Consider the following 16509-nt stretch of genomic DNA (forward strand, 5'->3'; position numbering starts at 1 on the left):
CAGTAAAGCTACAGTGAGTGGTCAGGAATTGGTTAATACTATATTCGTGAGAAAATAATACTATTGGAATCATTACTGATAAGTCCTAAATAGCCAATCTCAGCCTGCTCACTCCAGCAACTCCTGTTTAGTCCACACCAGGGGTAGACAGCCGTTAAGGAGTTGAGGTCTACCTGAACAACATAGAAGAGATCCAAATTTACTGGGGTGCAACAACTTGTTTTTCTTATGAAGCTAACAAGAAAGGCCTCAGTAAAAGATAAGGGTGGCGTTAAGAAAACTGAACATGAAGAAAATAAATGTAGCGTACCTTAAAAGTTAGCTTCTGTGATAAATTTGGCATTCACATTTTCTTTCACACCTGAAGAGTAATTGGTTGACAAATTTGATGCAGGAGTCCATCAGGAAGCAGAACAACTGGTACTGCAGGTTGACTTGCTTGACTAGTTTCAAGTCTGGCTGTCCTCAATTCTGGCTTGGCTGCCTGCTCTTAATTCTTGCCCTACTAGCTTGTTTGCTTTCTGGCCAGTGTGTGTCTTATGTAGGGCAGTGTACAGAAGTCAGTAGTAAGTGGGGCAGAGTACAGGGTCAGTAGTATGTAGGGCAAAGTATAGGGGTCAGTAGTAAATAGGGCAGAGAACAGGGTCTGCAGTATGTGTACAGAGGTCAGTAGTATGTAGGGCAGTATACAGTGGTCATTAATATGTAGGGCAGTGCACTGGTGTTAGTAGTTTCTAAGGCCAAGTACAGGAGTCAATAGTTTTTAGAGCAGATTATAGGTGTCAGCAAGGCAGAGGACAGGGGTCAGCAGGGAAAAAGACAGGGGGCAGCAGGGAAGTGTACATTGGATCAGGAGCGCAGTGTACATGGGGTTAGCAGGCCAGAGAGCAAAAGGTCAGCAGGGCAATCTACAGAGGGGCAAAAGGGCAGAGGACAGAGGTCAGCAGTGTGAAGAACAGACATCAGCAGGGCAGAGGACAATGGTCAGTAAAGGAAAAGGGGTAAGCAGGGCAGAGAGCAGGGGTCAGCATAGCAGAGGACAGGGGTCAACAGGGCAGTCTATGGGAGGTCAGCAGGTCAGTGCATGGGGGTCAGCAGAGCACAGGGCAGGAGTCAGCAGGACCGAGGATAATGGGTCAGGGGTCCCCCCATCATCTGTCCACAACTGACAGGTAGATCGACAGGTAGATTGAGATCGATGTGTTGCTGATCCCCAGTTTACACACTGCCACCATTGACCAAGAACATTTTCCTCAACAGTTTGGCTATTACTCACTACAAGAAAATGACCACCACTTTCCAAAGAAATTAGCCTCAGAGCTTAGTAAATGAGGTGAAGTTCTGCTGACTTTCATCATCCAATCATGTGCAAGCAAATTTGCTGTTTGTTTTATTTTTCTTGCACTTGTTTTGAGTGGGTATTTGTTGCATGTTAAAATTGCAACACATTCACTAAGCTCTGGGGAAAATCCCTTGAAAAGTGAACAGTCTATTTACCTTCAGTAATTCAACCCCTTGGGTGAAAATAATATGCATTCCTTTTAATTAAAGTGGTATTAAACCACATAAAAGCAAACATTTGTTATATTGCAGGTTACCAATTCTTGGATGTGATGGCTACATTCAGAACAAGCTCTCAAGCTCAAAGTATTAGTGAGACAAACCATATAACACTAGCAGGGGTGATTGCAATCATCAGCCTTTATTTATTAATGGAAAACGTTTATCCCAAATGGAAAAAAAACTTTGCTCTAAATGATTATAATGTGTGAGCTGAAGCTTGGCTTCAATTTGTTGACCTATTTAAATTTGCTAGTACATCTAACACTCCTAACATTCTCATTCCCACAGACTGACAATGCTGCTATCTAAAGGTGCCCCCTGTGCTCCTTCCTCCAAAGTGGGGGCACTCTAATACAGGAGGTATGTTAGTGGCTGCAAGCTGCAATATATATATATATATATATATATATATATATATATATATATATATATATATTTTTGGTTTGCTGTTTAATACTGCTTTAAGTTATAAATGTTCACCTCACCTGTATAGGAAAGATATATTATACCAGTCCTGCTGTCTGGACAGCCTGTCATCACTCTCTTTGAAAGCTAAGGTGCATGCAGAACACTTTTCATCCAACAGATTTTCCAGAGTATTGAATTCCCAGTCCCCTGCTGAGCACCATGGTTCCTTTCATTGGGCCCTACATCACAACTGTATCCTGCAGGGATGTAGGAGTTGGCAGACTGTACCACTGAGTGCTGCAGGAGTCACGGGAGATTAGTAGTGTGTGGACCATGTTTCACCCATATTTAAGGTGTGACATAAAACATTGTCACATTTCCCAACCCCCCACTTTAAAACTGACCCCCAACTTACCTTAATTGTGGTGCTCTGTTGTTTTTTTTTAATTTAACATGGCTCCACTTGTACAGCTGCGTCATCCATTCACAGGGATCTGTGAATAGGGTGACTACACATCTTATTTTCCCCAGAGCTCTGGCACAAGTGTGGTGATGTCATCACACTTTTAGTCCATTGGTTATTTCCTCAAACCCCATGATATAAGGTCCTTTACCCAGGGCTTTTTTTCTCAGAGAATAGGTGCAGGTACTCCCCCCTTCTGAGTCACCCCTTGTCTTTGCCCCCCCTAACAACCTCTGAGCACCGTCCCTAGGTTCCACCCCTTCGCTACCTCCCAATACCGCCCCTTTTAGAGAATTCAGAAGTATCATTTTGTGGAATTTGTATGGAATTTGATAATGATAACAAGAATAGCAGTATTTAGATCCTCTGCAGCTAACAACAATAGACCCCCACCAGCAACAGAGATCCCCTTCAACAACAATAGACCTCCTGCAACAAAATACCTGCCAGCTACAAAAGATGCACCCCAGCCAGGGGCGGACTGACAACTCATGGGGCCCCCGGGCAAAAGGGGATCATGGGGCCCCTGTGTTCTTGCCCACACTCAAACCACACCCAAAAAAGCCTATGAAAGGTACCAGGGGCATCTCATGGGGCCCCCTACTGACCCCGGGCCCTCAGGCAGTGCCCAAGTGCTTGACTGGTCAATCCGCCCCTGACCCTAGCAACAATAGACCCCCACCAGCAACAATAGATCTCTCAGTAGCTGACATCAATAGACACTCCAGCAGCCAGCAACAATAGACCCCTCAAGAAACAATAGATCCCCACTGGCAGAAATAGACTTCCACAGCAGCCATACATCCCCCAGCACATTCCAGAAACCCTTGCCATTACATACAGTGAATGAAATAAGTATTTGATCCCCTGCTGATTTTGAATGTTTGCCCACTCACAAAGAAATGATCCGTCTAAAAATCGAATGGTAGGTGTATTGTATCACTGAGAGATAGAATAGCAACAAAAAATTCTAAAGAAATGCATGTCTAACAAATAATGCACTGATTTGCATGTTCATGGGGGAAATAAGTATTTGATCCCCTTCACAAAACATGACTTAGTACTTGGTGGCAAATCCCTTGCTGGCAATCACAGAGGTCAGATATTCCTGTAGTTGGCCACCAGGTTTGCACACATCTCAGGAGGGATTTTGGCCCACTCTTCTTGGCAGATCCTCTCCAAGTCATCAAGGTTTGGTGGCTGACATTTGGCAACTCTAACTTTCAGCTCCCACCACAGATTTTCAATCGGATTAAGGTCTGGAGACTGGCTAGGCCACTCCAGGACCATAATGTGCTTCTTCTTGAGCCACTCCTTTGTTGCCTTGGCCATGTGTTTTGGGTCATTGTCATGCTGGAACACCCATCCATGACCCATTTGCAATGCCCTGGCTGAGGAAAAAAGGTTCTCACCCAAGATTTGACAGTACATTGTCCCGCCTATCGTCCCTTTGATGCGGTGCAGTTGTCCTGTCCCCTTAGCTGAAAAACACCCCCAAAGCAGAATGTTTCCACCACCATGTTTGACAGTTGGGATGGTGTTCTTGGGGTCATAGGCAGCATTCCTCCTCCTCCAAACACGGCGAGTTGAGTTGATGCCAAAGAGCTCTATTTTGGTCTCATCTGACCACAACACTTTCAACCAGTCCTCCTCTGTATCATTCAGATGTTCAGTGGCAAACTTCAGATGGGCCTAGACATGTGCTTTCTTGAGCAGAGGGACCTTGCGGGCACTGCAAGATTTCAGTCCTTGTTGGCGTATTGTGTTACCAATTGTTTTCTTGGTGACTGTGGCCCCAGCTGCCTGGAGATCATTGTAGTTCTGGGATGCTTCCTCACTGTTCTCATGATCTTTGACACTCCAAGTGAGATCTTGCAAGGTTCACCAGACCTAGGGAGACTGACAGTTGTTTTGTGTTTCTTCCATTTGCAAATGATTGCACCAACTGTTGTCACCTTCTCACCAAGCTGCTTGGCAATAGTTTGGTAGCCCAGTCCAGCCTTGTGTAGGTCTACAATCTTGTCCCTGACATCCTTGGACAGCTCTTTGGTCTTTGCCATGGTGGAGAGTTTGGAATCTGATTATTTGATTGCTTCTGTGGACAGGTATCTTTTAACAAAACAATATTAGCAGCACTCCCTTTAAGAGACTTCTTCTAATCTTAGCTTGTTACCTGTATGAAACACACCTGGTAGCCAGAAATCCTGCTGAATGATAGGGGATCAAATACTTATTTCCCTCATGAGCATCATCATCATGAGCAAATCAGTGCATAATTTGTTAGACATGCATTTCTTATGAATGTTTTGTTGCTATTCTGTCTCTCAGTGTTACTACACACCTACCATTCGATTTTTAGACTGATCATTTCTTTGTGAGTGGGCAAACATTTGAAATCAGCAAGGGATCAAATACTCATTTCCTTCACTGTACATTCAGTGCTGGAGGTGCCTGAACTGCGTTCCCCCACGTTCCCACTGAAAAAAAGCCCTGTCGTTACCTCCTGGGGCTGGGATGTAAACAATGCAGGAGCCTCTACATTGCACCCACAATGCACTGATTGGGATTGCAATGCTCTTCAGGTTTCAACGCAAACATTTAATAAATACACATTTTCTGTTTTATCAGTGTAGCAGCATTTATTACATTCTTGCAAAAGGTAGATCGACAGGTAGATTGCAATCGACGGGTTGCCGATCCCCGTTGTACACTCTGCCACCATTGACTAGAAACATTTTCCTCAACAGTTTGACTCTTACATACTACAAGAAAATGACCCCCATGTACCTGCAGCCATAGGTACACATAGGGGTTCCTTTACTAAAGGCAAATAAAAAAGTTGCATTTAGAGAGGGACTTTGCCCCAGACCTTGGTGAATGCGGTAGCGCTCTAGTGACTTCCATCATCTAACCATGCACAAGCAAAAATGCTGCTTTTTTTTCTTTTCCTTGCATGTGATTGGGTATTCTGTGCAAAAGTGAAACCTTGCCACATTCACCATGCTTAGGGGCAAATTCCCTTGCAAAGTAAACAAGCCTATCTGTCTTTAGTAAAGGGAATTCTCTGCCTGTCATGTTTGTAACAGAGTCACTGTAACCCAGGACTGATCCCTTTGCCAGCCCTTCCCTTACTCCAGGCTGTCTCCCTGTATTGATGAGCTCACAGCCAAGGAGACCGTAGAAATCTGAGCAGCTATTTATGTAACACCTTGTTTGTTATCAGTGAGATGAAGGCACAAGACACGCCCATGTAGAAATATTGAGCCAGCAGAGTATTATGAACTTACAGTGAGTTCAGGGATAGGGAAGTGGAGAAAGTTGTGTGGGTGTTCGAGCCAATGTAATGTCCAGCCTGCAGATGAGGAGCGCTGCACACTGTGCGATGCCCACCCTCCCTGCAGGGGGCCCTACCTGTACAGCCCTGCCAGGAGCGCACAGCCCTTACCTGACAGCTGAAGGCAGAGGGGCGTGCCTTGTGGGAATAAACTTACAAGGGGCGTGGTTATGCAGATAATACGCCTAGTGTTCGCTGGTGATTGGAGAGCACTTGCAGGCCGTGGTTGTCCTCTTCTTCTAATTGGTGTCTACCTGCGCTGGGCGTGTCTTCGCTGCACGGGTGCCCCCCTCTGGCTGTCATTTCCTCGGGTGTGTGGGTAACATGGCAGGCTGCGGCTCTGGACAGCTCCCGGGGGCCACAGTGGACTCCGACTCGGACTCGGATACCGAGGGGCTCCGTCCCCGGCTGCAGGTCATCCACAGCGGCCACTTTATGGTCTCCTCGCCCCACCGGGGGAAAGAAGCCGAGAGTCCGGGCAATGTCCCTGGAAACAGCATCGATCCCACGCTGACCCGACTCTTCGAGTGTATGAGCCTGGCATACAGGTGAGTCATGGCTGTCAGTGTGCAGGCTTGGATGGGGGCGATGACCTGAGCGGTGCTGGTGGAACCGACAGCTGTCCCTGATTTCTCCAGTCCTGGGAATGTCCCCGATCTTCTGACCATCTGCACTGCATAGCCCTTCTCTATATACATCATCACATCTGGTCATAGAAGGGGGGAAATAGGCAATTACCCGGCCCCCTGCCAGAAGGACCCCCATATAAAATATCATGGGAGTTATGTACTAAACTGGAGAGTGCAGAAATTGGCGCAACTCCGCGAGAAACCAATCAGCTTCCAGGTTTTGTTCCCAAAGCTTAATCAAACAAGCTAAAGTTAGAAGCTGATTGGCTCCCATGCACAGCTGCACCAGATTCGGAGTGCTCTAGTTTTAGTAAATCTCCCCCAATGTATAATAAATTGGTTTACTTTATTCATATTACTGTTGGGAAGCAATGTTTTGCTGCAGTCTTCTAAAAAAGGTTTTACTTTGGTTTTATTTATTGTATCATTTTTAAATGTGTCTTGTGGCATAAGTGAACCAGATTGCTTACACCTGTAACCGGTTGCTGCCTCCTGGCCAGGCCCCATTTAGAGGGGGATCTGGGGCAGGCTATGCCCCCCCCCCCAGGTTTTAGTTGTGCTCCCCCAGACCTCAGAGAGTGCATCCACAAATCCATAACACCTGATAGGGACAGTTGATGTAAGGGGAACTCTGACTGATAGGGACAGTTGATGTAAAGGGAGAACTGTGATGGGGACAGTTGATGTAAGGGGGAACTGTGATGGGGGCAGTTGATGTAAGGGGGAACTCTGATAGGGACAGTTGATGTAAAGGGAGCACTGTGACGGGGACAGTTGATGTAAGGGGGAACTGTGATAGGGACAGTTGATGTAAGAAGGAACTCTGATGGGGACAGTTGATGTAAAGGGAGCACTGTGATGGGGACAGTTGATGTAAAGGGAGAACTGTGACGGGGACAGTTGATGTAAGGGGGAACTCTGATAGGGACAGTTGATGTAAGAAGGAACTCTGATGGGGACAGTTGATGTAAGGGAGAACTGTGATGGGGACAGTTGATGTAAGAAGGAACTCTGATGGGGACAGTTGATGTAAAGGGAGCACTGTGATGGGGACAGTTGATGTAAGGGGGAACTCTGATAGGGACAGTTGATGTAAAGGGGGCACTCTGATGGGGACAGTTGATGTAAGGGGCAACTCTGATAGGGACAGTGATGTAAAGGGGGCACTCTGATGGGGACAGTTGATGTAAGGGGAACTCTGACTGATAGGGACAGTTGATGTAAAGGGAGAACTGTGATGGGGACAGTTGATGTAAGGGGGAACTGTGATGGGGGCAGTTGATGTAAGGGGGAACTCTGATAGGGACAGTTGATGTAAGAAGGAACTCTGATGGGGACAGTTGATGTAAAGGGAGCACTGTGATGGGGACAGTTGATGTAAAGGGAGAACTGTGACGGGGACAGTTGATGTAAGGGGGAACTGTGACGGGGACAGTTGATGTAAGGGGGAACTGTGATGGGGACAGTTGATGTAAGGGGGAACTCTGATAGGGACAGTTGATGTAAGAAGGAACTCTGATGGGGACAGTTGATGTAAAGGGAGCACTGTGATGGGGACAGTTGATGTAAGGGGGAACTCTGATAGGGACAGTTGATGTAAAGGGGGCACTCTGATGGGGACAGTTGATGTAAGGGGGAACTCTGATAGGGACAGTTGATGTAAAGGGGGGCACTCTGATGGGGACAGTTGATGTAAGGGAGAACTGTGATGGGGACAGTTGATGTAAGAAGGAACTCTGATGGGGACAGTTGATGTAAAGGGAGCACTGTGATGGGGACAGTTGATGTAAGGGGGAACTCTGATAGGGACAGTTGATGTAAAGGGGGCACTCTTATGGGGACAGTTGATGTAAGGGGCAACTCTGATAGGGACAGTTGATGTAAAGGGGGCACTCTGATGGGGATAGTTGATATAAGGGGGAACTCTGATAGGGACAGTTGATGTAAGAAGGAACTCTGATGGGGACAGTTGATGTAAAGGGAGCACTGTGATGGGGACAGTTGATGTAAGGGGGCACTCTGATGGGGATAGTTGATGTAAGGGGGAACTCTGATGAGGACAGTTGATGTAAGGGGGCACTGTGATGGGGATAGTTGATGTAAGGGGCAACTCTGATAGGGACAGTTGATGTAAAGGGGGCACTCTGATGGGGACAGTTGATGTAAGGGAGAACTGTGATGGGGACAGTTGATGTAAGGGGGAACTCTGATAGGGACAGTTGATGTAAGAAGGAACTCTGATGGGGACAGTTGATGTAAAGGGAGCAATGTGATGGGGACAGTTGATGTAAGGGGGAACTCTGATAGGGACAGTTGATGTAAAGGGGGCACTCTGATGGGGACAGTTGATGTAAGGGGCAACTCTGATAGGGACAGTTGATGTAAAGGGGGCACTCTGATGGGGACAGTTGATGTAAGGGGCAACTCTGATAGGGACAGTTGATGTAAGGAGGAACTCTGATGGGGATAGTTGATGTCAGGAGGAACTCTGATGGGGACAGTTGATGTAAAGGGAGCACTCTGATGGGGACAGTTGAAGTAAGGGGGCACTCTGATGGGGATAGTTGATGTAAGGGGGAACTCTGATGAGGACAGTTGATGTAAGGGGGCACTGTGATGGGGATAGTTGATGTAAGGGGCAACTCTGATAGGGACAGTTGATGTAAAGGGGGCACTCTGATGGGGACAGTTGATGTAAGGGAGAACTGTGATGGGGACAGTTGATGTAAGGGGGAACTCTGATAGGGACAGTTGATGTAAGAAGGAACTCTGATGGGGACAGTTGATGTAAAGGGAGCACTGTGATGGGGACAGTTGATGTAAAGGGGAACTCTGATAGGGACAGTTGATGTAAAGGGAGCACTGCGATGGGGACAGTTGATGTAAAGGGGAACTCTGATAGGGACAGTTGATGTAAAGGGGGCACTCTGATGGGGACAGTTGATGTAAGGGGGAACTCTGATAGGGACAGTTGATGTAAAGGGGGCACTCTGATGGGGACAGTTGATGTAAGGGAGAACTGTGATGGGGACAGTTGATGTAAGGGGCAACTCTGATAGGGACAGTGGATGTAAAGGGGGCACTCTGATGGGGACAGTTGATGTAAGGGGCAACTCTGATAGGGACAGTTGATGTAAGGAGGAACTCTGATGGGGATAGTTGATGTCAGGAGGAACTCTGATGGGGACAGTTGATGTAAAGGGAGCACTCTGATGGGGACAGTTGATGTAAGGGGGCACTCTGATGGGGATAGTTGATGTAAGGGGGCACTCTGATGGGGATAGTTGATGTAAGGGGGAACTCTGATGAGGACAGTTGATGTAAGGGGGCACTGTGTTGGGGACAGTTGATGTAAAGGGAGCACTCTGATGGGGATAGTTGATGTAAGGGGGAACTCTGATAGGGACAGTTGATGTAAAGGGGGCACTCTGATGGAGACAGTTGATGTAAAGGGGGCTCTCTGATGGGGACAGTTGATGTAAGGGGGCACTCTGATAGGAACAGTTGATGTAAGGGGGTACTCTGATGGGGACAGTTGTTGTAAAGAGGGAACTCTAATGGGGACAGTTGATGTAAGGGGGGACTCTGATGGGGACAGTTGATGTAAAGGGGGCACTCTGATGGGGACAGTTGATGTAAGAGGGAACTCTGATGGGGACAGTTGATGTAAAGAGGGCACTCTGATGGGGACAGTTGATGTATAGGGGGCACTCTGATGGGGACGTTTGATGTAAGGGGGAACTCTGATGGGGACAGTTGATGTATAGGGGGCACTTTGATGGGGACAGTTGATGTAAGTGGGCACTCTGATGAGGTAATTGATGTAAAAGGGGAATCTGATGTGGATATTTTATGTATGGGGCACTTTGGGGAGGATACCTGATGTGAGGAGGGACTCTTATAGGAGCTTTGATGTAAAGAGGAACTCTGAGAATAACTCTGATATAAGAAGGCTCCCTGTTAGGGACACCGGATATAAGAGGGCACAGGTTCTATTTAATCACCTTAAACTAACGGCAGCCTTCCCAGTTCACTCCTGCACCACCTCTGCACTACCTGTCAGACGATACTTCTGGGTTATGACTCCGTGATACAGAAGTGTGCCGAGTGAACAAGGAATATTGGTTCCATGCATCCCGGTCACACTGCTAGCCAGATCAGATAGGCTAGATCTGGCCCTGCTCCCTGTGCCTCTTTAGTTTGTAACAATGGGAAGTTCCTGCTTATGTGACCACTCTGATTAGCTGTCATAGTGGTCACATGATTGGGAGCCCCTCCCACCAGCTCTTGGTCAGTGTACTTGGAGCTTACTTTTTAACAAGGTACACACAGACCAAAAATCAATCGTGTTTCTGGAAAACCAGCATTCGATCAGCACTTGCAGCCAATGGTTGCAAGTGCTGATCTGTGTATTCTGGGAGGGGGGGGTCTCACCTGTCTGAATATAATAGCATAGCAGGGGAGATTCTGGCATCAAACATTGTTTGTGTAGATGCGGAGATCTGCCATTTTTATTTTGGGGGGGGTCATTCAACCCCCTGGTTAAATGAAAAAAAAAAAGCTGAACATGTACACTCAGTGGCCACTTTATTAGGTACACCTTGCTAATGCCAAGAAAATATCCCCCACGCCATTACACCACCACCACCAGCAAGAACCATTGATACAAGGCAGAATGGATCCATGCTTTCATAATGTTTACACCAAATTCTGACTCTACCATCTGAACGTCGCAGCTGAACCAGTCTGCCCATTCTCCTCTGACCTCTGACATCAACAAGGCATTTTCATCCACACAACTGTCACTCACTGGATATTTTCTCTTTTTCGGACCATTCTCTGTAAACCCTAGTGATAATTGTGCGTGAAAATCCCAGTAAATCAGCAGTATTGAAATACTCAGACCAGCCCGTCTGGCACCATCAACCATGCCACATTCAAAGTCACTTAAATCTAGTTTCTTTTCTCCATTCTGATTCTCGGTTTGCACTTCAGCAAGTCGTCTTCACAACATCTAGATGCCTAAATGCACTGAGTTGCTGCCATGTGATTGGCTGATTAGCAATTTGTGTTAAAAGCAATTGAACAGGTTTACCTAATAAAGTGGCCGGTGAGTGTATACTCTGCTTTAGCACAGAACAGCGGATCCTCATAAATGCATGTGTGTGACACACTGGCATTAAAGTGGTAGTAAACTCTCATTTATTATTGTTACCTACAGGTCAGCTTATAATAAAGCTTACCTGTAGGTAAAATGAATATCTCCTAAAGATGCACCGTTTAGGAGATATTCTAGCGAGCAGCAGCCCGTGAACCCGGAAAGAAGACAAGGTAAAGATGGAGGTCTCTGCAGCGGTGACAGCACGCCACTGGAGGCCTTCTTTTAAGGTAAGTCCTTCATAATGTGCTAGTTTGTGATGCATACTAGCACATTATGCCTTTGCCTTGCAGGCAGGGGCGTATCTATCGCGAGGCAAACAAGGCGTTTGCCTAGGGCTGCAATTTTTAGGGGGGTGGCACCGCCTCCCGGAAGAAGGGACCTTTTGAGCGACAGCAGGAAAATCGATGTGGTGCGGTGCAGGGGAGGGCAGTTGCAGAGCGACGGCCATGTATCTCTCCCTCCAGCAGCTGACGAGCCTGGAGCAGGGAGAGAAGCAGCAGAGAGGAAAGAGCCCGGAGGAGGTGAGCTGTGTTGTCTTCTGTGGGCTCTCCCTCCTGTCATCCATCCAGCAGATTACACACTGACAAATCGTATGGTACTGCACCCCCCACCCTCCACATATGCGTTAGGTGGCTGGCAAGAGGTTAAGGAAGGTAGCATTCACCTGCATGTGTGAGTGAGACCTCATAATGACGCGTTGTGCATTTTGTAAAATGTTTATTGTCAGGCTCCATGCACAACGGCTTAAAAAAATGCTGATCCTACAAGAGTTTAGTATTTTGCCTGTAGAAGCAACTAATGTTATCCTATGTGTCCATACACACTAGATAGTCTGGAGGAGTTTTTCAGCTCAGCGTTTAGAGGCCAGAAAAAACCCTTCTGTTTTGCGTTTTTGAGAACCTTTTTTTGGCAGAAAAAAATGCTAAACGCTAGTACAAGAAATGCCCAAATTTAGCATTTGTTCTGCCAAAAGCACTGGTGTTTTTTTAGGTCAGTGTACATGGAGCCGCATAGCAAACCAACTGCATAGTTATTGATCAGTTTGTGATAAAAGGTAATTTATAGAGGAAATTGTGGGTGGATGTGGTTCCAGCACGGTCAGGCTGTGCCAGTCTCTCTGCTCTGTTTTTATATATTTAAGTGGATGGTGGATGTAGATCTACTTGGAGTTTTTCTGGCATGTATTTACATCTGTGTTTACTTCTGCTACAGAACTCATTTAAAGCTGAACTCCTAGAATTAATCTGTATTGCATAGTTCAGTGGTTCTCAACCACCAGGCCATGACCATCCTTCTAATGGGCCTCCAGCTAGTTGCAAATCCTCTTAATTATTATTATTATACAGTATTTATAAAGCGCCAACAGTTCGCTCAGCGCTGTACATTACAGAGGGGGACAGAACATGCGACAGTACAATAACAACACAATGTGATACACGAGGGGTTCGAGGGCCCTGCTCCTTGGAGCTTACAATCTAGGAGGGAGGGGATAGTGGCACAGGAGGAGATAGCTGTGGGGGATGGGGTGATAGGAGGAGTGGAGGAGGTCGGCAATTAGCAGGGGGTGGGGTAGGCTTCCCTGAAGAGGTGGGTTTTCAGGGTGCGCCTAAAGGAGAGGAGAGTAGGTGATAGTCTGATGGATTGGGGTAGGGAGTTCCAGAGGATGGGTGACGCCCTGGAGATATCCTGGAGGCATGCATGGGAGGAGGAGACCAGGGAACTAGAGAGAAGGAGGTCTTGTGAGGAGCGGAGTGTGCATGTTGGGTGGTTCTTGGATATTAGGTCAGTGATGTAGTTCGGGGCAGTATGGTGGACAGCTTTGTATGTCAGTGTTAGGATTTTTAATTTGATCCGTTGGGCAATCGTAAGCCAGTGGATGGATTGGCAGAGGGAGGTGGCGGAAATGGAGCGGTTGGTAAGGTGGATGAGTCTGGCTGCCGTATTCAGGATTGACTGAAGCGGGGATAGCCTGTGGCGAGGCAGGCCAGTGAGGAGGGAGTTGCAGTAGTCGAGTCGTGATAAGATGAGGGAGTGGTTGAGCTGTTTAGTGGTTTCTGGGGTTAGGAACGTGCAGATTTTGGCAGATGTTGGCACTTCTTAATATCCAGAAGTGCCTCTTATCTCCAATAGTGCCCTCCCAACCATCTATTGTGGACACCAATGCTCTCTCCTAACCTCCTACAGTGCTATCCAGCCTCTCAGTGCCATGCAGTCTCCCACAGTGCCCCCCCCCCACCAGCTCTTTGCAGTGCCAACCCAACCTACTGCAGAGTGGAGAGCCTTCAGCCCCAACTTCCAACAGTGTCCCACTCTGCTTCTCAACCTCCCACAGCCCCAGCCACTGCAGCACTCCTTTTCTCTAGTGCCTCTGCAATTTCCCAATGTTCTATTAATGGCGACAGTGCCAAGTAAGTGACACCTAGTGATCGGTGTGCAGTGGGGTAGCCACTCGCATGGAACCCAAACAGGACCCAGAAGATTGTAGGTATTATCCTAGTAGCAACGATTTTCAGCAGTCCATCAGGTATGAGATACGTATATTTACATTGTGCCAAGCTGGACCAATGTAACTATGCAATACAAATAATTCCTGGAGCTCAACTTTACCCTTTCTATAAATGTATAACTTGGTAATTCCAATGTTCTGCAATAAATGGTATTTGCTGTGCAAATCCAGTGATTTGCTGCATATTTTATTTGCTGTGTATGACGGACCCACTCAACCCTAGGTCTAAATTTGGTCCTATTTATTGCAACACTTCAACTTATTTATGTATTGCACATTTATTGCAAACACACACATTCTAAGGTTCTATGCACACAGGCTTGAAAATCGCTGCTTCTACAGACGTTTTGTGTTTTACCTGTAGATGCAGCACAGTGTTATCCTATCCATGCACAGTAGGACGATCAGAGGCATATTTTAAGCTCAACATTTAGAGGCAGGAAAAAACCCTTTTGGTTTGTGTTTGTGTTTTTGATTTGAGCTTTCTGGCAGAAAAAAATGGTAAACTCACCTAAACTGTGTACAAAAACACTCTATATCAGCTTTTTCTTTTCTTCCAAGGGAACTGGAATTTTTAAGCCCAGTGCAAATGGAACCTAATGTGACCTGGTCCTCAGTGAACTTTCCCCTCACTTTCACACCAGGACAAGACTTCGGCCTTCTGCAGGAGGCAGGGGTGGACTGACAACTCATGGGGCCCCCGGGCAATAGGAGATCATGGGGCCCCTGTGTCCTTGCCCAAACTCAAAAAAGCCTATGAAAAAGGTACCAGGGACATCTCATGGGGCCCCCTGCTGACCCCGGGCCCTCGGGCAGTGCCCGAGTTTCCAAATGGTCAGTCCGCCCCTGGCAGGAGGGCATATATCATAAAATGCAGGTGTAGTTCTGCGCATGGATATACAGCTTCTGCGCACAGCCAGCCCCATAGAAGATGCAAACCAAATCCAAGTTGCAGTACATAATCTCACTGAAAGTCAGATCAAAATCTGATTGCAGCAGTGTGACCCTAGCCGTAAGGATACTGGAATGGAAGATTTGAGCTATGTAGAATAAAGTCCTTTCTGCTTTGTTTGATTCACAAAAATAAATAATAATGAAATTTAAAAGCAGAAATAGCGCTAAAGCTCTTTTGGCCCTACTTCTGTGGGTCGCAGGAGTGCACTTTGTTCTGCACTCCTGTGACCTGTATTCAGCTGAAAGCTGGCCAAAGTCTCCGAGCTGGTCCATGCTCTGGAGAAATCCACACTTTAATGTCGGGGTCCACCCAGATGCCTGGGGGAAAATGTCTGTGCATCTTATGGAGCAAATATGGAGCGGCTGGCCCGGTATTCCCGCCGCTGTGTTAGAATATCGGGACGGCCGCTCGGCTCTACTGTGCAGAAGAACCTACTCCTCTGTCCTACCTGTTCCTTGGTCCAGTGGTGTCCTGCTTTCACCGGCCATCTTCTCTTCCCAGCACCGGCATCTTCAGTGTGGGCAACCGGCTGTGGCAGCTTGCAGATTTACGGTCAGGTGCCCACTGCGCATGCATGAGAAGCTCTGCACTTTGTGAATGGCCACCTGTAGTCTTCTGGGACCTGTCACTTGTCCCACAAGTCTACAGAGAGGACAACTCTGCAGACGTGGAGCGGGTACCTGTCAAATTCGGGTACCCGCCCTCCCCCCCGCTCCCCAAAGGTCTGCAGTCTCTGGTCATCTCCTGTACTATGTCTGCAGTCTCTGGTCATCTCCTGTACTGTGTCTGCAGTCTCTGGTCATCTCCTGTATTATGTCCTCAGTGGTCATCTCCTGTACTATGTCTGCAATCTCTGGTCATCTCCTGTACTATGTCCGCAGTCTCTGGTCATCTCCTGTACTATGTCCTCAGTCTCTGGTCATCTCCTGTACTACAGTCAGGTCCATAAATATTGGGACATCGACACAATTCTAACATTTTTGGCTCTATACACCACCACAATGGATTTGAAATTAAACGAACAAGATGTGCTTTAACTGCAGACTGTCAGCTTTAATTTGAGGGTATTTGCATCCAAATCAGGTGAACAGTGTAGGAATTACAACAGTTTGCATATGTGCCTCTCACTTATTAAGGAACCAAAAGTAATGGGACAGAATAATAATCCTAAATCAAACTTTCACTTGTTAATACTTGGTTGCAAATCCTTTGCAGTCAATTACAGCCTGAAGTCTGGAACGCATAGACATCACCAGACGCTGGGTTTCATCCCTGGTGATGCTCTGCCAGGCCTCTACTGCAACTGTCTTCAGTTCCTGCTTGTCCTTGGGGCATTTTCCCTTCAGTTTTGTCTTCAGCAAGTGAAATGCATGCTTAATTGGATTCAGGTCAGGTGATTGACTTGGCCATTGCAGAACATTCCACTTCTTTCCCTTAAAAAACTCTTTGGTTGCTTTTGCAGTATGCTTTGGGTCATTGTCCATCTGCAC

The 16509-nt window shown here is 47.0% G+C and overlaps 1 protein-coding gene across 1 annotated transcript in view; it reads left to right on the plus strand.

The window, feature by feature from the left end:
* Positions 1 to 6057: 6057 nt before the first annotated feature.
* MLXIPL (MLX interacting protein like) overlaps positions 6058 to 16509 on the plus strand; it is a 146699-nt gene continuing 136247 nt past the window's right edge. Inside the window, exon 1 of the mRNA XM_089657360.1 lies at positions 6058 to 6316. Within this exon, the coding sequence (XP_089513486.1) occupies positions 6093 to 6316 (224 nt within the window). The 5' untranslated portion in view covers positions 6058 to 6092. The remainder of the gene's footprint in view (positions 6317 to 16509) is intronic.

The sequence above is a fragment of the Staurois parvus genome, unplaced genomic scaffold (assembly GCF_062004578.1).
Source record: "Staurois parvus isolate SC_StPar_1 unplaced genomic scaffold, SC_StPar_1.0 ptg000029l, whole genome shotgun sequence".
NCBI classification, from domain to species: Eukaryota; Metazoa; Chordata; class Amphibia; order Anura; family Ranidae; genus Staurois; species Staurois parvus.